The following is a 25,622-nucleotide window of genomic DNA, read 5'->3' as shown; positions in this document are numbered from 1 at the left end:
AAGTATCTTTACACTTTAGTACCGTGTCACTGTAAACTACTGACAATTGTATACAAAATTTCAAACATGAAGTGACCGCAACAACAGGTAAACCCGGATTTTTAATCCCATGGAAAATACGTAAACAAAGGTGTTGCCGTTATCAAAAAACATTCGCAGAATTTAAGATATTTTATTTGTTCCACATTTGCCAGAAATCGACTTCCCATTAAAATACTGTATTTCTTAGTCAAGATAAAATATTTTAATTTACTGATGAAATTCTTTATTTTGGCAATTACACTTTCATCTATTAATTTACAAAGAGAATACTGTTTTTGTATGCATAATTTATTTATTGTCCTGGTGTTCTTTTATCGAAAATAGACAAAACATGGTAACAACAGAACTTTATATAATACTAGCTTTTGCCCGCGACTTCGTCCGCGTGGAATAGTAACTTTGGGAAGTATTTAATTTATTTAGGATACCTATTTTGCCATGCACATGAAAACTTCTACGGTTTACTGAAAATAATCTATTTTAAAACATTGCTATAAATATAAACAATTTTTTTTTTGTTCTTCCATCCATGTTCTTTGGTAAAACATAAATATTTTGCGGGAAGCCACATTTTAGCAATACGACGTGTATTCTAGCCTGCCAACATAAAAGGACTGCTTAATTCTTCATAGTGAACTCTTGACACCTTACGTCCTTTATTGTAAGTTAGGAAAGTAGGATTATAATTAAGACGGCATTTTTACTAAGCATAGGTAAGCTACGCATATTTCCGATAAATATACTTAAGTATAGTAATTTGTTTGGAATTCCCTTTCATCTCCATATTTTCAAGTAAATAGGTCGAAATTTGAAAGCGCCGGAACAAATGTTTTTTAGGGTTCCGTAGCTCAAAAGGAAAAAATTGAACCCTAATAGGATCACTTTGCTGTCCGTCCGTGCGTCTGTCTGTCAAGACCCTTTATCTAACCCTAAATTCAGGTCAATAGTCCCGAAAGCTGTAAAAAATCAAACTTCTACGTCAAGGCAATCAAAAGCTACAGTCATTTAAAAGGTATTTCCATGTAAATCGCCTTAACAGAAAAAGTAATAGGGTACTTCCATAATAAATAAGAAAAATCTGTAAATTATAATTTTTCATGTTTGACTGTCTATGTCAATAAGCCATCTAAAATTACCTCACATTGCGAAGATTTTGCTTGAGTTTAGAAGGCTCTGCTAATACTGCATCATCCCCTCTGCTAACATCACCTCTCACAGGTAAAATTTTCAAAAACGCTTGAACAAATATCTATTTATCGCTTATCACGTGCCCAAATGCCAAGTTTCATAAAGAATCATCGATTTATCTTCGACAATGACGATCTTCCATATAAACTTTCATCCCCTATTTCAACCCCTTAAAGCCTCTTTTTCGCAATAAAAGATAGCCTATGTTCTTTCCCAAGGTCTATTCTATCTCTGTACCAAATTTCATCAAAATCGGTTCAGCGTTTTAGGCGTGAAAGCGTAACAGACAGACAGAGAGTTACTTTCGCATTTATAATATTAGTATGGATAGTATGGATTTCTAGCGGGCCCATACCTTGAAATCCCCTGAAAAGTCACTTTGACAATGACGAAACTATGTTTAGATTTTTTCCGTGGGATTAAAATCCGGGTTTAGTAAAGTATAAATATATCTTAAAAACTGAACTATATGCAGCAAATAGCAACCAATTAACCCCTCATATGCGGGAACTTAAAAAAGTACTGAATTCTAAGTCATCTATTTTAACAAGCACAAATTTTGCCCCTTTAAAAAAATACAATAAGATAAGCCTTCAATTTGGCACAGATCTGTCTAAGCATAATAATATGAGGGGTTAAATGCTTTGGGTGTAGGTTTGAGTTTGACATAACACAAATACATTACATAGTGAGCAAAGCTTAAATGAATGCAAGTTTAAATATTTACAATAATCAGTTTCGGTTTCGACCCAAACCAGCAGGTTGCAGATACTAGTTTCGATCAGACACTATTAACTATTAACATGATCCACTATTGACTCAATGTTATCAAAGGTCAAAAGTGAGATTTGAAAAAATAAACTGAAAAATAATTTAATCTTCATACAATATTCATATTTGAAAAAATCCACTTCCAATTATTATTTATTACCTATAAATTACTATACATTAGCTTTACAACTTACTCGAAAATAAGGCACTGTTTAGTAAGCATAATTATGTAGAAATTATTGTTCTTTGAATAAAAATACATTATCAAAATGCTGGTGTTTTTGGACTCTTTCCATATGATCTACTTGCCATACTCTCGATAACATGCATAGCACCAGGGACAAGGTATGTTTCAGTTTGCAAATTTTTTAAGCTAGCAATTAGATTTCTTCTGTCTATTTTCTGCAACTCTGATAGAATCTGTCTTGATGTAGTGGTCATATATGGCAATAGCAAGCAACCTAATCCAAAACATTTACATCTAACGCAATTCTTCCATATTTCGATTAAATCTGTATCTCTAATAACTGGACAGACTGGCAATAAGTTAAGGGCCTTTATACACTTTACTTTTTGTCGATCAGTTATAGGGTAGTCTGCTTGCTGGAACGGCGACAAAAGTACCGCTCTCCAGGCATCATATACAGTCTTGTCTGGCGCAGCAGTTGTTTTAAGTAATAGCGGAACTAATTCGTCGTGAAGGCCAGCCCGTAATAATAAAGGAATCAACTTTTGAATAACATGAATATCACCAAACCGGCGCGCAAGTTCCGAAGTTATTTTTAATCCTTCTATGTTTCCTCCGACAGCTTGTAGCAGTTGATCAAGTGCATTGACTTTATTGTTCACAAATGTAGCCACAATCCAAGGCATGTCGATATGTTCGAGATTCACAACATATAGCAATTCCAAAAGTGAATCCCATAAAGAATCTCGTTCTCTGTTTGTGACTTTCAGAGCAGTGTCTGACTCGATGATACTCATAAGGCACTGAAGAGCTCTTAATTTCTTAAATTTATTATAGTCAATTTCATCATCCAATGCAATACGGGATAGATAAATCGCTCCCATTTTTGGACAAGTTGCCTTTAATATGTATTTGGCGGTCGTCAAATCCTTGTTATCAAGACCAAAGGCACTTTTATTTTTAATGTCCTCTTTTGATTTTTCCAGAATGTTTTCTAAAATTTCGATTCGAATACTGCTTATATTAATGTCGTTCTTATCAGCTATTTCATTTGCAGCTCGGTTAATATCATGGCGCGAGATCTTTTCTACGAAATTCGGGTGAAGGTATAATGCTCTTATTAGCTGGGTTGGTTCTGTTGCCAGTCGGACAAATTCTTCGCAAGCCCAGTCGATCTTATGTAAAGCGTGTCTAGTTGAAAGTGTCGAATGTAGGCGTTCCATCTGGCGCACGGCGCGATTTCCGGGTTGTACAGCAGACCAACGTCGAGCAAATTGATAGCACAATTGAGCCGCTGCAACTTGATCTGCTCCACGAGCACAACCCTGAAGAACGTAAAATAGACATGCGCCTGCCCATTCCATATTGGCTATGTGCTTTACACATCGATGAGCCGCGCGAAGCAATGGTTCCTCGCGTGTAGTAAGTCGCCAAGGTTCACTTTCTTTCTGCTCAACTTCTGTCCCATCACTTTTCTTCCTTGCTGTCATAGTTTGTTTCAGGGCATTACTGCAAACCATATCCCTAGCAGTTTGTAAATCATTGTCGAGTGAAAGCAACGCAACAGCTGGTAGCCATTTTTCATAAGTTTCCAAGGTAATTTCTGATTTTAGATTGGCCCACATATCTTCACGCATGAAGAGGTGAAAAGGTAATCTGTAATGCCCAATTTCTGGAAACATACCTTTGACTGAAAACAGTTCGAATTCGTGCTGTTTGGGAGAACTTTTTCTAATATAATTCTTTAGAAAGTTCAGCAGAAAGTATTCTTTCAAATATTGAGAATCGACTGAAGAACCAAAGAGTATGTGATAAATACATAAGTATACTTCATAGTGATACGGATTAATTGATACTACCCGCCCAAGTAAAGTTACTTCACCGTTTTTCCAAAAATCATTCAATATGTCTGTAGCGAAATCCTTGTTATTAATGCTTTCCCATAACTGTAAACACATCGAAAGCAGTTCACTTTCATCGTTTTCGAAAATTGTCTGACAGCAACCAAGCTCGTCATTAATTATCTTGTATTTTAATTCCCACGTGGTTAATAAAGATATAAGTTGGAAGGACAGACCATCATTGACAGATACATTTAAAGTACGACACAAATCCACTAAGCGCTCTGCTGTAGTATCAGGATGCTGTTTCAAAAAGTAGAAGAGTACAACTTTAGCATCCCAGGTATCTTCATTTATATTGGGTAAGGCAACGTCAGCTAAGTTGAATTTGAACTTTGTTTTCAAAATATATTGAGGAGAATATGGAACAGTATTCTGTGACAAACAGTAGGATTCGTATGTGCGCCTTATGACAGGGCTAGAAAGATAGGCGACAATAGCATGTGGCAACAATTCATTCTGACCTCGCAACATATCTATAATCCACATTTTGTTTTCTTCACCATTATTTAAGATATCTAATAAAATTGTCGCTAACAGTTCGTCAAATTCTTGAGATGCGGCAACTTTTGTTAAAAGCTGTTTAGCAATTTTGTTTCTAATTTGGAGCAACTCATCGGGTAAACCTTTTCCAGCAGCAATCGCGTCTTCCAAAATATTTACGACCATTCTAATCGGTATAAAATCACCTCTGTTATTACACATAACAGGACTTAGATCCGAATTGATGTGTGGCGCGATATAAAAATCGATTAAATCATTCATAGTTGAAATTGAAGACATGGGTAAAAATATGTAATGGAACTTCCACGCAACAGAAAGGTTTTTCACAACAATGTTAGCATTTACCAAAGCATTCAATATTGCTAAATATTTTGTGACATCATGAATATGCTCTTCCGTGCAATTTGATATAAGTTCAGTCAGTACGTTACAGCAATCCAAGAGTACATTAGAATTATTACTATCTTTAAAAGAAGATAGAATAGTTGCAATTTCTTCATTTTCTTCTATATTCCTGCCCTTTGATGGTTTATCAGTTATAAGAGTTTCGACCATTTTGCGTACTTCGTGGTTTGAAGAAGTGCGATGTAACAGTGCTACTAAGGATGTCCTTTGAGTTTGATATGCATGTGAAAGTTGCTCTGCACACCCTCCAATTGCTACGCTAACTGTAGATTGGTTGTGTGTATTTACATCAGCTTTATCTGCACTTTTCTCACAATACATCTTATTTATACTTGATTTGATATCAAAGGAATTTTTCAGATAGTACATATTTTCAATAGTATTTGTTTCTATTTCACTCAGCATTTTAGTCCCTTTTAGAAAGTCTATATAATTTCTTTCGGTGGTAGTATCATTTGAAGTACCTTTAATGATTTGTTCGTATTTGACCATAATTGATTTCAGCAATATCTTCTTTTCCTTAGTTGATAGGAGATGAAAATATTCTAATGCAGCTCTTGTCTCACAGTCGCGAAGACATCTATTTAAATATAACAGGCTGCCGTAGTTCGTATATTCCGTCATTACAGTGGTGATGACTTTCAAATCATTCAAATCAATGTTTGGCACCGTCATCAATTTATGCAACACCAATTTGTAATCAGTGCTCTTTAAAGAAAACTTATATTTTTTTAGTATTACCTTTACTTTCGCGTAATTCAGTTCGCGCTGTACTTCTTCAGCAAGAATACGATCGGTTGTAGTTGTTGTAAAATCTTTTGTACCTGAAGATGCAGCTTCAATCGCAAGATCGAGTACGATAGGATTCCATGGCACATCCAGAACTCTCAAAACTTGAAGGAGACACTCGAGTTTATTTGTGTGTAAACGAAACGAGTTTAACAATATTTTTAAACGTACGCCATCTACATCTCCGCCACTGCTTGCAGCCTCTACTTCTATGAAAGAACGTAATGTATCGTCCAGTTCGAAAGAATGACGAGCAGAATATGCGGGTAGATAGTGCTGCAAAAATGGTTCTAAATCTTCCGTGTAACAGCGCCGCAACATGATCAAAGCAACTTCGTTCGGGCTTTGAGAACTGAGCTCACCCAACAACATATTGATTTTATGTTTTTCTTTTAATTCCATGATGTTCTTCATATGAGTTTTTAACATATCTAGGTCATCCATAGAAATAGGTCGCAAAGGAATTGTTTTTAGTGATGTTTCTAAAACTACACCAATATCCTCTATGAATTTCAGTCCAATTTTGGGCCAATAACCTGATTTTTCTAAGAGAAAAACTCTTTCTGTAACCCATCGCACAAATAAATCCATGTAGAATGGGTTTTGATCTAGTAGGGGTGGTAAAAAATTTCGAAGCCAATTAATAAGGGCACCCATTTTAATATTATGAGGAATAGCATTCATTATCCCCAATATATCATTAGGACTAATCACCTGCTTGAGACATGAATATTTCAACCAACATATAGAAGCTAAATCAAAGTCAGATTTTGAAATAAACATAGTACAGATTTCCACAAAGCTAAGGGAAAATATGTTTTCATTTTCATAGGCATTACTTTCTCTGAAATAGATGTATTCCAGGATGTCAATTTTATTCATTATATCACACAAAGATTGGATCGCGGTATCATCAGCAGATGCAAATGCTTTCTTTTGGATGAGGTACACCAGTGTTTTAAATGCAACATTTTGTTGACAGAGTATCACAGCAGTACTAATAAGAAATGGAAAGTCATCAATTGTTTCAAAATATGGCTGCAATTGAGGTAATACCTGTTCTGGTGCAGAAGATGGTAATATATCATCTACAATTGATTTAAGCTGTAATTTTAGGGTTTCCTGTGATGAAAGTTTGTGGACAGATGAGTTGCTATCACGCTGCTCTCTATTAGATGAGTCAAGTGCAAATGATTCTTTCCAAGCACAACAAATGTAAACCTGAAATAATAATGCAAGTTTATTTCTATTTTATCCTTATCATTTATCTCAGGGGTGGCTAACTTGATTAGACCAAAGATCCACTGTTTACTGACGAAACCCTGTGTGATCTACCAATTACACTTAATTTAATTATTCTTGACATCTTAAATGAATCAGCATAGTGCCACAATCGACTAGACTAATAGTCTCGAACGACCGGTTGGCCACCCCTGATTTATCTTTTACTATGACACACAGTTTTACTATAGACTTAATACATTTTTTGGTGGAGTGTGTATTGACTAAGGCTATCCGCGAGAGGTATTTGAGTGATTTCGACCTGTTCAATGGTGCAGTGAATATTATTTTGAGTTGTCCGGTATCGGAAGATGCAGTACGAATTTACAGGTTCATCGAGCACTCCTTTGCAGCCAGATAATCTGGACATCGCAAATGTCAACATCGAGTCTTTCAATGAGCTGGCATAGTCACACAGGTGCACTTAAAAGCCTCAAAAAAAATAGAAAAAAAAAACTTACTATAGCACTACCCTAATACTACTAATATTATAAATGGAAAAGTTTATAACTATGTGTGTGTATGTTTGTTACTTCTTCGTACTAAAACAGCAGGACAAATTTGGATGAATTTTAGTATCTAACGAAATAGGTGGAGATATAGAATAACACATAGGCTACTTTTTATCCTGATATTCCCACTGGCTTTGGATAAAATCATGAAATTTCAACCACTAGGTTTAGTCATGGAATTTGGCATATTGGTTGTTTTAAACTTTCGTGATTTTCACTCATAATAGTCAAAATACCACAATGAAACATCACTCTAACACACAAAAGTAATATTTCACCCCATCATGCAGACACAACACTAACAATGTTCGTACAAATAAAAATGACCAAGTGCAGGTAGTTCAAAGAACTCGACCTGCTAGGCAGACTTGACACTTCACTCTACAAGTGACCACGATCACTGCAATGTTGCTGAAAGGTCGAGGTAAATAATTACTCATGTATTTAATTTAATTTATTAAGTTTTCTTACCTGATTTTGATCCCAAAGCAAATAGTAAAAGTCATTATTATAGGCTCCCAAAGGATAGTAAGTAGTTTCACCATCTTCCTTAAACTCGAATACAATCTGAGACTCTTTTATATCCACAACCCACATAGTGGCTCCATCAGAAATGATTGGTGAATCTCCCCAAGGTACCACATGAAGTATCTTTTTATCTGAATATAAAACTTCATACAACCCAGTTATAGGACACTTCAAAACCAATGCTTCTCCTTCTGTATATGCATTCAAGCCATTCGAGAGTAGATGAGACTCAACAGCTGAATAAATACTACAAGACTTCTCAACTGTTACTGTGTGTTCCTGCTTTCCATCTAAAATATCTTGTTCCAATTCTTTGATCGAGTAGAGTACAAGTAGACACTCTCCACTTTTACTTATTAGTACTACATTATTATTATGACTTCTCAGCCTCTGGATTTTGTAGTTTAGTAACTTTTCACATACTATCTTGATTTGTGATCCAGTTACCGTGTTGATAACTGTTATTTCACCGGACTTTAAAAGAATCCATAGGAGGCGCTGATGTAGCAGCGTATTAGAGATTTTAGTATCAAAACTAAACAGCCAGTCGTTTTCCGTGTGTTCTTCATTTCGTACTGTTACGTCCAGTATTCGCACTTTATGAGAATCTTCAATTATTATCAGCTTTGGATGTATAAAATGAGCGTTTAGTAAATCGAAGCTTGAAAACTTTTTTACTCTTGAATATGTTATAGACATGATGTAATAAATTATAATATTTACCGCAGATTGGTTCTTCGATCACACAATATTTCAGCTCTCAAAATTACATTGCATTGCATTGTTCATAGTAATCCAATTTTGAAAATAATCGTTTTCAACGAACGATCCTAACGACTTTCAGTTATAATAATGTACTCTGTGCTAACGACAAAGTAAAAATAATGAAAGATGGAACCTGCAAAACCGCGACAAATTCAAAAAAATTGCAGATGGTATCACCAGGTATCACCATAGAATAAGTAATAGTACAAGTACAGAAGCTTTTCTGCCGTACAAAAGTGACGATTAGCCCGATTAGGCATATGAATGGTGCCTACTTTATGTTAGTTCTCTGTCTATCGCATGCCTCTTGGAAAATAAGTACATAATTATTTAAGACGATATGTTGAACATAAAAAGGTTAATAAGTACGAATATTTTAGAGAAAAAGTGAATCTTAGGAACCACAATTGTATTGAACAGTTCTGAAAGGGATATTAGTATCAAAATATTTTACCGTGCCTACTAATCTAGAAATTCAGTCAGCGCATCTAAACACTTTTTTTCTGTTTGAACAAAGCTTCCCTCTCTGCTTGTTTTTGTTTGTATTAGCTTATTATGGTAAAAATAATCTGCCGCACACCACTTGATTGTTTCACCCATGTTTCAGCAGAACTTTGTTTTTCAAAAGAACACATGTTTCAGCAGAACTTTGTTTTTCGAAGAAACTAAGAACTGCCAATGGACATTTTCTTAGATTAAATTCTGATTAGATAGTTTCAGTTAAAGACAAATTGCTTATTAGCCTAGCTAGATAGGCTAGATTGTAATGTAATAAAGCTCTTTATTAAGCGCTTTATAAATTAAAAAAAAAAACATGTTTCAGCAGTGAATTTCCAATAAACTATTTTAACGCACGCAGGTACTAAACTCAACAAGTCACAGAATAGATAATGGTATAAGCTCAAGTGTCTGTTTTCTTATACTCTTTGATCTGTTTGTCCATGACATTTGAATAATGTTGCCACTCAAATAATAGCTGGATTCATCTTTCATTTCATTTCATTTAGTAAAGCCAGTCGTGCCAACACTAAGGTGTTAGGTAAAAAAAAAGTTGATCAAAGGCGTTTTACAGGCATTGAAAATAATTAATTTAAAACTATAAAAAACATTATCCGATCAGATATCGTTATCGGACGACGATACGATATCGGGGCAAGTAAAATGTATGAAATATGTAGGTACCTGTCTTTCACATTGTCCGGCCCGATCTGATATCGGAGCCGACATTGATAAGTTGGTGGCACCGTTGGACGCCCGCCAGTGGGGTGTCGGACGATAATGTTTGTTTTGTATGTGTGCTATGCGTGTATCTAAATTGTCTCTGCGTGCGCAGAGTCCCATGCGTAACGCCCATTTTGAGTAGGCCGTATCGGAACGTTTTTTCGGAACTATGTTAAAAACAGCAAATGGTGTCGGCTATTGTATGTTGTCCTTCGTCATCCGATAACGATATCGGATTGGATAATGTGAAAACGCTCTATGTCATAACTTTAATGTCTTATTACACTTTCCTAATTAAGGATCTCTAATGATTTAGAATCCTAATTTAGTAAAGTGTAATAAGCTCTTTAGAAAAAAAAAAAGTTACATTTTTAAATATGGCCACACGGAAGTGTCCGTCCGCCATGATATATATAATTTCAACATGGCGCCCGGTTGTGCGGAGTGTGTGTGTGTGAAAGTGCAGTGAAATTATGTTAAAATATCTAATGTTTTTAGTGATAAATTTAGTGTTTAAGTGAAAAGTGTGTGCATTCATGCAGCGGTTTCCTTATCATGGCTTTGGATTTACGCCTGCACTCTCCTGCAGGCGCAGAACCTGTTGTTTATACATGGCCCCTCACTTCGGGTCATGGTTCGGTAAGGAAATCGTGTATATTTTACTTTGGTATCTCGATATGATAATGAACTATGTGTTTCGCGTGTGTTATCGCAGTTTTTCCTTTTAAAAGATAGTGTCGCTATATGCTCATGGTCATAGATAACCCTCTAACTGGAGAATACTTATTTTCCGCCATAAAATGTGGTCAAGAGTTTAGTTTTAGTTTTAGTTCATATCGATTGTAGTAGTATTTGTACTCATAAATCACAAACAACAACTTGTTTGTCTCACGAAGAATGTAACATGCTGTTCTTGATATCACATGGGTCTTGCAGTCTTGAGTGTATTGACCTCGTGTTTTGTCAAGGTGTCGGCTTTTTTTAGATGGTGATGACTGCCCGTTGTAGTTGTAGATCATCGTCATTTCCATTTTGAGCGCACATGAAATATCATGACTGGCTGCACTATTATCTCTATTTATATGCTACATAATTTATGTTATGATACATTTATTATCATGGTAATGCTGTCTAGACCAGTGAAAGCAGAGACTTTCAGAGAATAGGATAGAACCAATTGTATTGTTTATCAAATGATTCAACAACAACAGGTTGATTTCATTCAATTTTATTGAAATTTAATCCTATTAGATAGGTCTTTGACATTCCTCCCACTCAGTGGTAATCTTTTACTACTATCAGAATTGGAAACAATTAAGAGACTGTTACTATGAGTAGTAAAGAAGATTAATATAAATCCACTTTGTTTGATAATTATGTATGTTATTGTAGTGGTGTGATAAAATTTTTATTTGTTTTACAATCAACATACTATCAGCATCAGCTATAAGTTGCCTGTGCATTATAAATAATAATAATAATACTTTATCATTAGGCAACACACCAAAATTTGCTTTTTTAATTGCATGGTTGAAAAGAATTATCTGCAGGAAATTTAAATGTGTGCCATAGTTGCAGTAATCATTAATTTAACATCCACATGTTATTATGGATAATTTCAGTGTATAATTCCATAGCAGGATGTGCTTTCTTTGCTCTTAAGGATTTTTTTTATAACTAACAATTAATATATGTATGCTATTATAATTAGATATAATGTTGAAATTTGTGCTGTCATATGAAAGCTCACATGAAACGGGGTTGATATGGTTTATTTAAATTTTCACCCTACATGATTTATTTATTTGTCAACAAAAAATTAGTGTTTCAGTTAAAACACCAATGTGCTGTAAAATTCAAATTATACAAAACAAAAAGACATATAAAAACACAAAAATTACGTACAAAAGAAAAACAAAAACTAATTAGGGATTTTTAAAGTATGATGTGTAGGAACCTTTAATTAATAGCCAAGGCTAACAAACTAGTGTCATAACTTATACTTTGCTACTCTTGAAGATCAACACAGAGAATGTACCCATTAAAAGTTCAAAACAAAAAGAAATGATTTAATGTTGTATTCTGCACCAGTGAAACCTACCTAGTAAACTTATGCAAGTGCTTTTAATTTTTTCTTAAAAATCAGGGATGGTATGAACAAAATATTTCAGTTCTAGTTGTGGATTAAGACTAATATAATACTGGTTTCTGGAGGTGAGAAAAAAATGTCTGGTATTATTTTCAGATAGTGTCTGTTGGTATTAGATTTTTTTGGAATTGTAATACAATTTACAACAGAAAATAATACAGCCTGGCAGAAACCTGTTATAATGCTTATATTATAATATTATGTATCATTGAGACCTTGCAACTATCTGAAATTACTAACTTTATTTCTGGTTTATTTATGGTTGTGGATGTTGTTTATATTATCAATATCAGTTTATATAGGTCTATGTAGATAATAAATTATTTTAATATACTTTAAAAAATGTTGATTTGGGCTTATGGATTACCCAGTTATAGTTTATATACCATTAAAATAATTTTTCCACTAATTAAAAAATTTTAACAGTCCCTGCCAGCTTTCTCTTCAATTTATGATGAATTGAACAGTAAAAATGGTTTTGCACCACAACTACAATGTTGTTTATACCTAATAAATGTATGTTCAAATGTCAACCTTATCAATTATTTTTATATTAACCAGAATCAGGCAACAGTGTACTGTTTTTGTAGTCTTGGGACAATGTTAATAAAATTACATGCATATTAATTGAGATACTACTTTATTATCTCAAGTGTAAGTAATCATTTTTTTAAGTTCAATAGAGAAATCTTGCTTAATTGTAAAACATGGCTAATATTACCTGATACTTCTAAAATTTTGGGTTGTGGACATGTCAGGGGTTTTTTGGGGTGTTTGAAAAATTGTAATTAAATAGGTGGTTTTATTTTTGGAATAATATTAGACAAGTTAAAAAATATGATTGTTTTTAAACACAAACATTTTTCTTTGACATCTATCTCAACATGTTTTTCCAAAAAAGGCAAGGACTATGATTTTCCAATTAGTGGAGAAATGCCGAAATACATAATTTACCATAACATCATAAACTTTATGCAAAAATGAATAATATATCTATTTTTTGAAGTGAACTGAAAGGGTGTGTGTAAATATGTGTGTACACATATTTTAAAAGCATTTTGCAAGTACAGTCAAAACCGTTTATAAAGACATTGAAGGGACAGCAATATTTGGTCATTAGACACCATTGGTTGTTATAACCCATGTTACCTTGGTATATAAGATTGTGTTGAGATTTTTTTTGGTTATATCGGATATGTTGTTATAACTGGTGTCTTTATAATCGGTTTTGACTGTACATATTAGTACACATTACCCCAAAACAGATAGGTAAAGAAGTCAATCTCATGTATGTACTTCACTTTTCATACCTACGCCGCCGGCGCTCTAGGGTTGTCAACTATGACTTATGCACAAAAAACTATTGCGGTAGTGGCACTCCTATCTGGCTGTTTGATTTAATGTTGAGAATGAAACAAGAAGAATGGAAATATAAGTTAATAATAACTGAATATTTTAATGCTAATGTCATTGTTATATCACAAATTTGTCACAGAAAATATCTTGCGACGATTTCGACATAGGGGAAATGGATGATTATTATATTTTAAAGTGATTTGCGAATTTATTACGCATTTTTCATTATTGCACAAAAAAGTTCACAGACGCGTGTCTCAAGCGGATGGCACTCGCGCTCGCACTGATCCCAACCCGTCCGAGATATTGTATTGCTCGAGCGCACAATGTATGTAGATTGATTTCTGTACCTATCTGTTTTGTGAAATAACACTATAAAAACATATTATTAAATAGACTTTGCACATTCCCTGTGGTAAAAATTAACCTTGTCTTGTATGTTAATTTGGAATAGTGCCTCCTAACGCCCAAGTAAAATTTTTGATTTATGAACATCAAACTTTATGCCATTTATGATAGATATATATTTATATATTTATAAAGGACTCTGGGCATTAGGAGAATAGTTATCTATTAGTGCAGGGTTTCTCAAACTTTCGGCTCCACATACCCCTGTTAAATTTTCCAGGTGACAGCGAACCCCTTAACTAATTAAATCCCCCCCCCCCTCCTCTAACCTCCCAAAGAAAACAATAAAATTGACTGTTGAACGATGAAATCAGTCGCGCGCGCGCTGCCATGTGTGCCGCCAGTGCCTGCCAGTCATTACGCCACCCTTACGTAAAACTTGTCGCGAAGCGAACCCCTACCGTCGAATGGCGAACCCCTAGGGGTTCGCGTACCCCACTTTGCGAAACCCTGTATTAGTGAAAAAAAAAACTGTTCAGCATTGCAGAAATTACATGCTACATACAGTCAAGTACAAAAACTATCCTTTTAAAAATTCAACAATAAATATTTTACCGCAGCCTTATTATGTCAGACAAATAATAAGAGAATATTTGTGATTCCTAAGTAGAAACGAAATATATATATTTTTTAATTCAACTGGATGGCAAACAAGCAAGTGGGTCTCCTGATGGTAAGAGATCACCACCACCCATAAACATCTGCAACACCAGGGGTATTGCAGATGCGTTACCAACCTAGAGGCTTAAGATGGAATACCTCAAGTGCCAGTAATTTCACTGGCTGACGGGCCAATCAACTATTTTACCGACACTTTGGGCGTCTCCTGCGTTGTCCAGACTGCGGTGACCAAAATTGTCTCTGGCGTTACCAAAAAAACGTACTTCCAACAAGATATTTCACGGTTTAATAGCTTAAACTTACATGGCATGAATTCATGTACACCATCTATTAAATTACAGAAAAAACATGTTTACTTACAAAAATCTGCAATTGTTTGAAAAATGTCACGGCCAGATTAGTGTCGGTAAAAAAGTTGATTGGCCCTGATATGATATGATTCATTTTTTATTTTTTTAATGTAATTTAATAAATATTATTCAACTTGATTAAAACAAAAAACTTGCTTAATTTCTCACAATAAAGACATGATCGATTATATTAACATAATATTTTATTATAAAGATCTTACTTATATATTTTTTTTATGTTTGTTAATAATCACCTTTTTTATTTGCTGTTATTGCAAATAAACCAACAGTGTCAACAAAAACATAAAGCCTCACTGTACCTCATAAAAATAACACATTTAACACTCAACTCACACATGGCTCAATACAGTAAAAATTTTGAGTACCACTTTGCCAAACATTCAGTGATTTAGCCGAATAGAATTAGAATATGCCGAATAAAGAATAAAACGAATATAACAAAAATATACATACGTTTGAAGTGCCAAAACATGTATACAGGACTTTATTGCCTTAACATTAAGGTTGTGTATACATATTTTTTGCACTTTGGCTGTGTCCATATCTTTGTTGCTGACTGTACATACTATTATGTGCTGGGAAAAGATATCTATGTTGTCAAGAAATAATTCAAAGTTACCTTTTGTGTGTGATACTCAATAGTTATCTTGAAAAAACATTATTGCAGTAGTAGTATAAATAAATGACCCTGACTATGAAGTAAGAGGTCATTGGGTTGATTTCCTCCAGAAGCAGATACATATTAAGATGGACCATGGTCATACATGTTCCATTTTTGTTGCAGAATTATAAGAACCGTTGCAAAATATTAACATAAAGAAATCAATCCGCACTGGGCCCGCGCGGGAACTGCGGCCCAAGCCCTCTCATTATGAGAGGAGGCCTGTGCCCTGCAGTGGGACGTATATAGGCTGGGATGATGAAAGAAATCATTGGAAAACTAAGTAACTAACATAAATGAAACATCCCGTTTTGTGAACTACTATAATCTCCTTGGAAGCTTGTAATTTAACATTTTTTTCTTTTACAGGACAAACACGATGGAGCACTAGAAATAGTAGAAACAATAAGGTAGGAACAATCATCTTTGTTACTTGTGTGAATTGTTTTTTGGGCTGTTTAATCAGCATAGTATAAAATCACATATGAAATAATTAAATACATCCCAGAATGTAGTAGTGGGTGTGCCAACAAAACTGAAGTAAGTAACTATTTGAAATATACCTAAGTAGGTAGGTATACTGCGTTATCTTTATCGATTGTACCTAGTTGTGTAGATTGTAGCAACCTATGTGTATGGGCTTGTTCTGATATGACGTGCGTGTGTAAAGCGTGAAGGACGTGGGGGCAATGACCGAGGCGGTTTCGCGCCGAATAATAGATAGGTATAGGTACGTAATGTACGTACGTTATATACAAACAACTTGTACAGCAGTGTCGTTGTCGCCCTACTGCCCGCGCTCGACCTACAAAATCGGACTTTATAAGTGTAAGTAGGTATTACTCAAGTGTATGCATAAAATCGGTCAAGTGCGAGTCTGACTCGGGTTCGTCGAAGGATACAGTCAAGTGCAAATATATCAACACGGCCAAAGATACAAAAATACGTACACGAGTACACGGCCTTAAAAGTGTTAAATGCATAGTTGTGTATACATAAGTACATATTTTTGTTACTTTGGCGGTGTCGATATCTTTGCACTTGACTGTAACGTATTACTGAACTTACCGAAAAAAAAAAATACGTTTCTTCTTAGGGTTCCCTATCTCGAAAGGGATAAAAAAACTCTTTGTAGGATCAATGGCGTGTCTGTCTGACTATCCTTCTGTCACACCAAATTTGCTCCGAAACTGCTGAAAAATCGAAAATTGGTGCGTATTTGTTATTTGTAAGTTGGTGACCCAAACATGGACACTCATGGGGGATACTCATTGTAATTTAGAAAAAAAAAACGCACTCTACCTTCTGACACATTTATTGAAAGAGTTGGTTGTATGAAACTTAAATAAATATTTCTTATGCCTACCTATAGTAAGATAAATAGTTTGGAAGTTATTTTAGAAAATAGACGAAAATTTACTATTACCAATAATAATTACCTATCTCCAAAAACATCAGCTCCAAATAAAAAAAACATGTATACATAAAATTACCTATAGAAATAGGTACACCTAAAGATTACAGGAACACCTATAAAAAGTTGCTGATATTTAAATTAACATAGAATTTTCCCATAATGCAATAGAGAAATGCGGAACCTTCGCTACGCAAGTTTAATTCACACTTGTGCAGTTTTATTTTGTTGACTATGAATTACAACCATTTCTCTTCTCTATCTTTGCTATTCGGACGCACAAGGTATGTATACGTAATGAGCCAGCTGCCTTGGAAGCTTACTGTACCTACTTTATATTAAATTTGACTCGAATTTGTCACACTGTCCCATGTAAACATTACTAAATATACACAATGACATGTAAACCTACTAACCCGTAATTGAAACGGAAAACTAGAGCACGCAGCAGCTGTTAGGTAGGTACGTTGAGAAGAATCGGGGTCAAACGTTTTTCGCGATCGAGCACCCTGACGTTGAAAAATCTGTTAGAAATTACATATCTTGTTATAGGTAAAAATACTCGCAGTACAACCTTGTCTCAGTAAGCCATCGTTATACTCGCCAAGGAAGTCACTGGGATATTTATTGCGAAAGGTTTATTTGTTGATCTGTGAGGAGAGCTTTATAATAATCATTTATCTCAAACAATCAGTTCATATTGTGTTAGTAACAATAATCTTATTACCTACGTTAGTGTCATAAAATTAAAATTAAAATTAAAACATAATCAAGTAGAGAATTAAATTTAAATTAAGTCATGTTTGTTAGACGCATTTTCTGTTTTTTTTTTCTTGTATAAATAAATCCAATCGACTTTTCCTCTGATCGTAATAATTACTGATCTATATTTCTACTTGTAGAAAAATTTCCGAATCGCTTTTTTACCTGGTCTTATTATTAACTGATCTATATGTCTACTTGTACAAAAAAAACCGAATCGCTTTTTTACCCGGTCTTAATATTATCTGATATATATTTCTACTTGTAGAAAAAAAACCGAGTCGCCTTTTACCCAGTCTTATTATTAACTGATCTATATTTTATATGGTATAAAATTTCCGAAACGCCTTTATAAATGATCTTATTATTTATGAAGCCTTAACTTTATTCAAGTGATTTTACGGTTACGTAGCAGGGGTTTATTATCGAGAGGTCAATAGTGTTCAGACTCAAATTTTCAGTTATAAAATTAGAAATATATCGTTTATTGTTTTTAAGTTGCTTAGGATATTATCACTGAAACTTGCGGTAAATACATTTTATTCTATTTTATCTTTTTTTCCACAATAACTTTAATTTTCTGCACAAAAGTCAGTTACGTGTCAGGTTCGGATTATCCCTGATTACTTTGTAGTATTGTAAAAAATACAGGTATAGAAAAACTTGCTGTTTAAAACATGGATTGAATGTTCATAATATGATATACCATGCATGCAAACATAAAAAATTAGGACATTGATAAGACTATTTTTTTCTACATTTCCCGTTGTTCCAAAATACACCATCATTTTCGTGGTCACACTTATAAGTATATTTTAAACAAAAAAAAAGAGGTCAAACCTCCTGTAAATCCTTTTTTAACTATAAGCAACTTTGAAACTAAGACTGCGTCAATATAACGTATAATGTTTATCGCAAGTCATAATTATTATCTATAATTAATGTAATAAAGGTTCAGTTAGATTTGCGTCAAAGATCGAGCGTCATTTTCGTTACGGTTGCGACTTGGTAAGTATTGGGTAAATAAATATAATGTTTTTACTGGTGCTGTGTCATTTGCAGTTAAGTTATGCAATATTGATTTCATTTGCTTCAAATCTATAGGATATTTACTTACAGAGCCGCGAAAGTAAGAGCTTTTCAATTTCGTGGTCATCATTTTCGTGGTCCTATGGGCACAGAAACTGATTAAAGACCACGAAAAAGATGATTTTCCCTACAAGTAGAAAAAATACAGAACTGTTTTATAGAATTTTCTGCTTTTACAGTGTAATCGTTTATGCCGTTATTGATTAATTGATTTAAGCGAAGAATGGTTGACCGTCAACAACATTTGCTCCAGGTGTGGTATAGGATTATGACCAGTGCGTCGCCAATTTTTGTTAACTGGCGAGAGGTTCAAGAATTATTTTGCCTGAATGTACGTGTGAAATGTATATATCTAAATATTAAAGAAAACTTCGTCATTTAGAGGAGCATTTTGTTGTAACATAATTTCGTTCTGGTTTACCGTAGACCTGCACGGGGGGGGAAGGTATTGAAACTGTTTTGGTTTGTGAGTTGAAAGTTATTAATCTTACTTTAATTAAGTAATTCTAGATAGTATTTAAAAGGTTACAAAAATGACAATTTGAAGTCGTCATTTTCGTGGTCAAGTTTTAATTTTTTTTTATATAGATATCGATTGTCTATTTCTGTTGATACCTGATTAATTAAATAATGCTTATTCGTTTTCTCATTATGATCAGATTTTTCATTCAAATAGTACAATTATAAGATTTTAAAATAAACAAAATGTTCTTTTTCGTGGTCTCGATGCTCATTTCGTTACCGTTAAATTGGATTTTTGCTTTTTTTAACCAAAAATAAACTTTATCGATCTCTTATATAAAGCATCTTATCGGTACATATCCTTATGTTCAAAATAAAACAGACCACATCAAAATGTGTGTTTTTATTTCTGTAACATTTCTCTACACCTCAAATAATTTACAGCATAACATTAAAATCAAATTCATTAACAGCACATACGTCTAGAATGTCGAAAGCCTAAATGAATAATGTCGTAATCTATAACGTTCAAAATACATACAACACGACTGGTCGAATGAATATATATATCGAAGTAAAAATTAATAATTTATTTGTCATAAATTGATACTAACGTCTATGTAGAATGTCAAAAAGCTTTCGATTAACAAAACAAAGTAGATAGTTGGTTCAATAAATAAATAGGTTCGTAGGTTGCTTTATATGCCCGAAGGCACGCTGCCAGAAATAGGAGCCCCACGCAGTGGGGCTCCGTCAACTCTGTCATAGGGAAGTAAATTTGCTAAACAAATAAAACTGACAACTGCTCTTTTCTAAACGTAAAAAATTATATCAGTAAATAATAGATCGGTTATTAAGGCGTATCGGAATTTTTTCTACAAGAAAATAAAATATCAGAAAATACGTCTGTAGGAAAAGAATGCGTTCGGAAATTTTCTACAAGAAAATAAAAATATCAAAGTTATGTCTATAGGGAAAGAATGCATTCGGAAATTTTTACAACAAAATAAACATATCAGAAAATATGTCTATAGGAAAGAAGGTAGATCGATTTTTTTATACAAGAAAAAAAATATATCAGGAAAGCGTCTAACAAATCGCTAACCATTATTAAAACAGGTAATTTGGAGCGCCAGTGACAGTCATCCAGTGCCCTAATCTACGGGCACTCCATTCGCTCCAGGATGGTGTTCAGGGAGCTGCTGGTGCTGCCCGCAAGCGCGTGCATCACGAAGCTACCTATTAGTGTACCTGCACAAAACTAGTGATGGGGGATTATTCGCGATAGTCCTTTGGCTTTTCCTTCGAAGGAACTATTGGGTGGATCAACTATTTCTTGTTGTTATTCTGTCCCCTCAGCGAGGAACAAAAAGTACTAGTACAGTTTAAATTAAAGAAGTTATTCACATCATACCAATATGCTTATTAGATGACCAATTATATAGAAGGGGCCTAAAACCACCAACAAAAATGAAATGTTTGGCAAATTTTAATCGTATAAACTTACGATTTAATTAAAGAAAACTCGGGAGACCGTAACTAACAGCAACGAGTGACGAGAAAAAGTTGATCGACCCTAATATTAAAGTTGTTTTTGCCACATAGTGCGAAAAAAAACGTAATTGGTTCTTCGAAGAAACAGCCAAAAGAACTACCCGAATAATCGGAGTGATACGCTGTGATGTGGTGGTCTATACATACATACATTTTGTAGGTGCGCCTCTGAGGCTTCGATGAATTAATGAAAAGAGATTTAGAGGCACACGAACGTATAATAAAGATTATCAAAAGGAAAGTATTTACAATGGAATATTAAACTAGGGAAAAGGAAGGAAATGAGTTTCGCGCAATGGATAGTTCTGTTCAGGACCGCGTCGCCGGAAGGAATGTCGCTCCGCTTCTCGACTGGCCTTCTGGGCAATTCAAATGAACTCGAATACGCCGCGCAGTTCCACGCGCCGGTGTGCAGATGTTTACAGTATTGCCAACACGTGGACCGACTGCGGCTAGCGGGGTAATGGCTTATCTGGACGCTACACTACTCCCCCGCCGAGACCATTGCCTGCTATGGTCGATAGTGATCTGGAAATCTTACATATCGTCCACTTGCGTCATTCTGACGGTGCTCGGTTCAGGCTCTGGTATTGTTGATGCTTGATGGCTGTTGGATGTGTCCTCATCTATAGTGTCGCTGGTCATGAAGGCCGGCTTCAGTCGATCGATGGTCACGGTGTTCGGCTTTCCATTTAAAATGATTCGAAAGGTCTTGTCACGTCTCTCGAGGACCTTGTACGGGCCTGAGTACGGGGACTCTAGCGATCTCTTCGCGTGCCCTTGTCGAAGAAAAACGTACTCGGCCGTGCTCAACTCTTTTCGGGATGTAAAAAGGTTTCTTCGAGTGATGACTGGCCGGGACTGGGTTGAGTTTTCCAATGTGGTCACGAAGTCTGGCTGCGAAGTCCGTGTAGTCGACCGTAGTGCCCTTCGTAGGCGTAAAGAATTCGCCAGGTAGGCGTAAAGGTTCCCCGTAGACGAGCTCTGCTGCTGAAGCTTGTAAGTCGTCCTTCCAAGCGCTGCGGATGCCCAGCAGCACCAAGGGTAAGGCTTCAGCCAGTGCGTATTGGAGTGGCACATGATTGAGGACTTGAGCTGGCGGTGGAGTCTCTCAATGATCCGTTGCGGCCGGATGATAGGATGTGGTAGGCCGGTGCTCTGCCCGAGGATGGATGACAAGGTGTGGAACAGCTCGGACTCAAACTGCCTGCCCCTGTCTGTGGTGATTTTGACAGGGCAGCCGAAGCGGGCGACCCAGCCCGCGATGAAGGCTCGCGCGCAGGTCTCCGCTGTGATGTCAGCCAAGGGGTAGGCCTCAGGCCAACGGTGAAGCGATCAATGACCGTCAAGCAGTATCTGTAACCACAAGAAAATGTAATGGCCCTACTATGTCCATGTGGACATGTGAAAAACGAAGTGATGGTGTATGAAATGATGATATGGGGTGATGACGTATGACGTGAAATTTTGTTTCTCTGGCAATCTGTGCATTCTCTCGCCCAACGCGACAATCTCTGCGTATGTCGGGCCAGACGAATCGTTGCGTCATCAATTTGACAGTTGCTTTTGCACCTGGATGGCTAAACCGTGCAATGAGTTGAAAGCTGCACGACGAAAGGCTTGAGTAAGGTAAGGTTTGAATTACCGGTGGAGATGTCGCAATAAATTTCGTAATTATTTTCAAAAGATTTGATTTTCCTTGAGATTCATGAAGACGATGATGAATGATGATGAGTCAACTTGAAGAAGCGCTTGCAGTTCAGGAATCTTTATCTTGAGCGCGTGCAAGGCTTTCGTTTGATTGACCCATTTATTTCTTCTACTCTTGAGAGTGCGTCTGCAACAACGTTATCTTTTCCCGCTACGTACCGTATGTCCGTACTAAACTGTGAGATGAAGTCTAAGTATCGGAACTGTCTCGGTGAGCATTTGTCTCTAGCGGTGGTGAATGCAAACGTCAAAGGTTTATGATCCGTATAGATGATGAAGGGTCTGCCTCGACCATGTGACGAAAATGTCTGATAGCGTGTATATAGCCAGCATTTCTCTGTCATACGGACTATACTTTTTTTGAGCAGGATTCAGTGGTCTTGAAAAGAATGCTAGTGGTTCCAGGCTTCCGGTGCTGCGCGCTGCTGTAAGACTGCGCCGATGGAAACGTCTGAGGCGTCAGTGTGGATAGCGAGCTCGACGTCTGTCAGCGGACCGAGCAGAAGAGTGGCTTGAGAGAGAGCTTGCTTACATGACTCGAATGCATGCATCATGTCTTCTGTCATCTCGATCTCTTTGCGTTGGCTTCTTCTTCGGACCGGACAGTACGACGTTCAAGGGCGCTTGCAAAGCTGATGCACCTGGTACGAACCTTCTGTAGAAGTTGAACATCCAGGAATCGTCTGAGTTCCTTGACATTCTTGGTACAGGGTAGTTCTTGATTGCTTGTACCTTAGACTGCAGCGGACGGATCCCCTCTGCGGACACTTCATGGCCAAGAAAGGTGATGTTCGTTACACCAACTCACATTTTGCAGTGTTGATGAGGATACCATACTCTGACAGTCGACGAAATAGTTGATGGAGATGTTGGTGATGCTCTTCTGCGTTTCGAGAGAAGATCAGAATATCGTCCAAGTATCCATAGCAGAATCCAGACCTCGCAGCGCTTCGTCCATGAAACGTTGAAACGTCTTGAGCTGCGTTCGGAGACCAAACGTCATGTATGGAAACTGAAACAGGCCAAAAGGTGTGATAATGGCTGTCTTCTGATGTCATCCGGATAAACTGGATCTGGTTGTAGGCTTTGACAAGATCAACCTTGGAAAATATTGTACTCCGGCGAGTTGCTGCGTAAAGTCTTGAATATGTCGGATCGGGTACTTGTCTGGAATCGTACGCGCATTAAGGGCACGGTAATCGCCGCATGGTCGCCGCCGTCATCTTTCTTGGTACTAGATGAAGCGGAGAAGACCATGGACTCTCAGACTGACAAGCTGTACCGTTCTGCAGCATATCCTCGAACTTCCTTTTGTGCGATCTTCAGGCGATCCGGAGAAGGCGTCGGGCTTACTTGCAATCGGCGGGCCAGGGAGTGTGCGTATATGATGCACGTATTATGCTTGGGTACCTTTGGTGTACCTGAAGGTCGGGTGATGTCGGGATACTGACGTAGGATCTCGTGGTACTTAGATTCCCTGACATCACCTTGACGAGATGTCTTCGGATGTACTTGGTTGGTACTGCAGCGGAAAGAGTAGTGTGGCCATCTAATAATGCGTTGTTTCTCTGCAATCAATCATAATATTAAAGAAGGACAAAAAATCAAAACAAATGATGGTTTAGCAACGTCTGCCACCAACGAATTCCAATTAAATGCTCGCCGCAAACCCAAGTCAAGTTTCAGTTGCACCAAAACGCGTAGGTAGATATAACTGAGCGTTGCCGCTGTTTAACTCGTAGCTGCTCTTAGGTCGGTTTCCACTGAGTGACGTGCGCGGGTATACACAACAAATCCGACCCGGTGTCTATCTAGGAAGAGAACTTTCGAGGAACGGTCCATTACGAAGAGGCGCCCGGTTGGTATGGCAGTCGTTAGCCGCTACTTCCGGCTGCCGTTGAAGTTTTTCCGACCCAGGTAACTGCAAGGCCTGGTACAGCGAGTAGAGTTGTCTCCAAAACCTGTAATGGTACCAGCAGATGGACGGGTCTCCTGGTTCGACGCAGACCGTGACCGCGCTTGACGTCCGACTGGAGTTTTGTTGCGGGAATTAAAACGCGAGCGCGATCTTGAGTGCGGTTGTCTACTACTGAACTGCGCTTTGAGCGAAGCAATTTCCGATGTTAGTTCTGCCATTTGCTTTGCCATTGCCACGAAAATCTGAATTTGAAAATTTTTGCTGTCACTGTCATTTTTTATAACACAAATTTGCGGTTCTTGTGGTACAAGATCGTGCACTTTGTCAGCTAATCCGCGAGTTCATCTAGCGTTGAATTTGGCTGCGATGCGATTACGGTCTGTAAATTTTTCGGTAACCGGCTTGACCATACGGTGCGCAAAAAATCATCCGTCACTGAAGTTCCAGCCAAATGCGGCAGCTGGCGTAAAAAATTGGGATGGTTTCCTATCGCCCATTTGCTCACCTTGTAATAATTGCAGCGATTTCTTTTCCTGCGACAATGACAATCCTTGAAATAAGCTCGGTTTCAATTTGACATACCGGTTTCGGCGGCGGAGAATTTATGATATCCTTGACTCTAACCGCGTATTGATGTTCCAACTGACTAATTACATAATTGAATTTTGTAGAATCAGCGGTTATTCCCGACAAAGAAAATTGCGCTTCCATCTGCGAAAACCAAAGCGCAGGCTCTTGCGGCCAAACGGCGGGCGCTCGTACACCGACTTTGAAAACGGCGCCATCGCTTGTCACTGCGCTGTTTCCCATTGACATTTCAATATTATGTAGGTTTTATATTCTTACTTGAATTTTGCTTGAATTTTGCGTTTCTTGTCCAATGCGGGTCACCAGTGTAGGTGCGCCTCCTGAGGCTTCGATGAATTAATGAAAAAGAGATTAGAGGCACACGAACGTATAATAAAGATTATCAAAAAGGAAAGTATTTACAATGGAATATTAAACTAGGGAAAAGGAAGGAAATGAGTTTCGCGCAATGGATAGTTCTGTTCA

General features: G+C 36.6%; 2 protein-coding genes across 2 annotated transcripts; both read right to left on the bottom strand.

Annotated features, from left to right (window-relative positions):
- Positions 1 to 502: 502 nt before the first annotated feature.
- Positions 503 to 9,000, bottom strand: rod (kinetochore component rough deal). Its single transcript, XM_074101243.1, has 2 exons — positions 8,052 to 9,000; positions 503 to 7,008 (listed from the first exon to the last, which is right to left on the bottom strand). Exons 1-2 carry the CDS (start codon positions 8,805 to 8,807, stop codon positions 2,266 to 2,268), a joined length of 5,499 nt encoding a protein of 1,832 aa, XP_073957344.1. The 5' UTR covers positions 8,808 to 9,000; the 3' UTR covers positions 503 to 2,265.
- Positions 9,001 to 21,478: 12,478 nt separating this feature from the next.
- Positions 21,479 to 23,217, bottom strand: LOC141438487 (uncharacterized). The gene is made up of 2 exons (XM_074102383.1): positions 23,184 to 23,217; positions 21,479 to 22,230 (listed from the first exon to the last, which is right to left on the bottom strand). The coding sequence occupies exons 1-2, from the start codon at positions 23,215 to 23,217 to the stop codon at positions 21,479 to 21,481; spliced, it is 786 nt and encodes a 261-aa protein (XP_073958484.1).
- Positions 23,218 to 25,622: the final 2,405 nt, after the last annotated feature.

This window comes from Choristoneura fumiferana, chromosome 18 (genome assembly GCF_025370935.1).
Source record: "Choristoneura fumiferana chromosome 18, NRCan_CFum_1, whole genome shotgun sequence".
NCBI classification, from domain to species: Eukaryota; Metazoa; Arthropoda; class Insecta; order Lepidoptera; family Tortricidae; genus Choristoneura; species Choristoneura fumiferana.
The sequence above is the reverse complement of the archived record's forward strand: the minus strand, read 5'-3'. Positions and strand labels throughout refer to the sequence as shown.

Bases quoted from the DNA above. Each gene is read 5' to 3' on its own strand.
- LOC141438487 (XM_074102383.1), bottom strand. From the start codon at position 23,217: ATGACAGAAGACATGATGCATGCATTCGAGTCAT. The intron at 22,231-23,183 runs GTAAGCAAGCTC...CTGACATCACAG, and splicing joins GATGCATGCATTCGAGTCAT to CGGAGACCTGCGCGCGAGCC.
- rod (XM_074101243.1), bottom strand. From the start codon at position 8,807: ATGTCTATAACATATTCAAGAGTAAAAAAGTTTTCAAGCTTCGATTTA. The intron at 7,009-8,051 runs GTAAGAAAACTT...TTATTATTTCAG, and splicing joins TGCTTTGGGATCAAAATCAG to GTTTACATTTGTTGTGCTTG.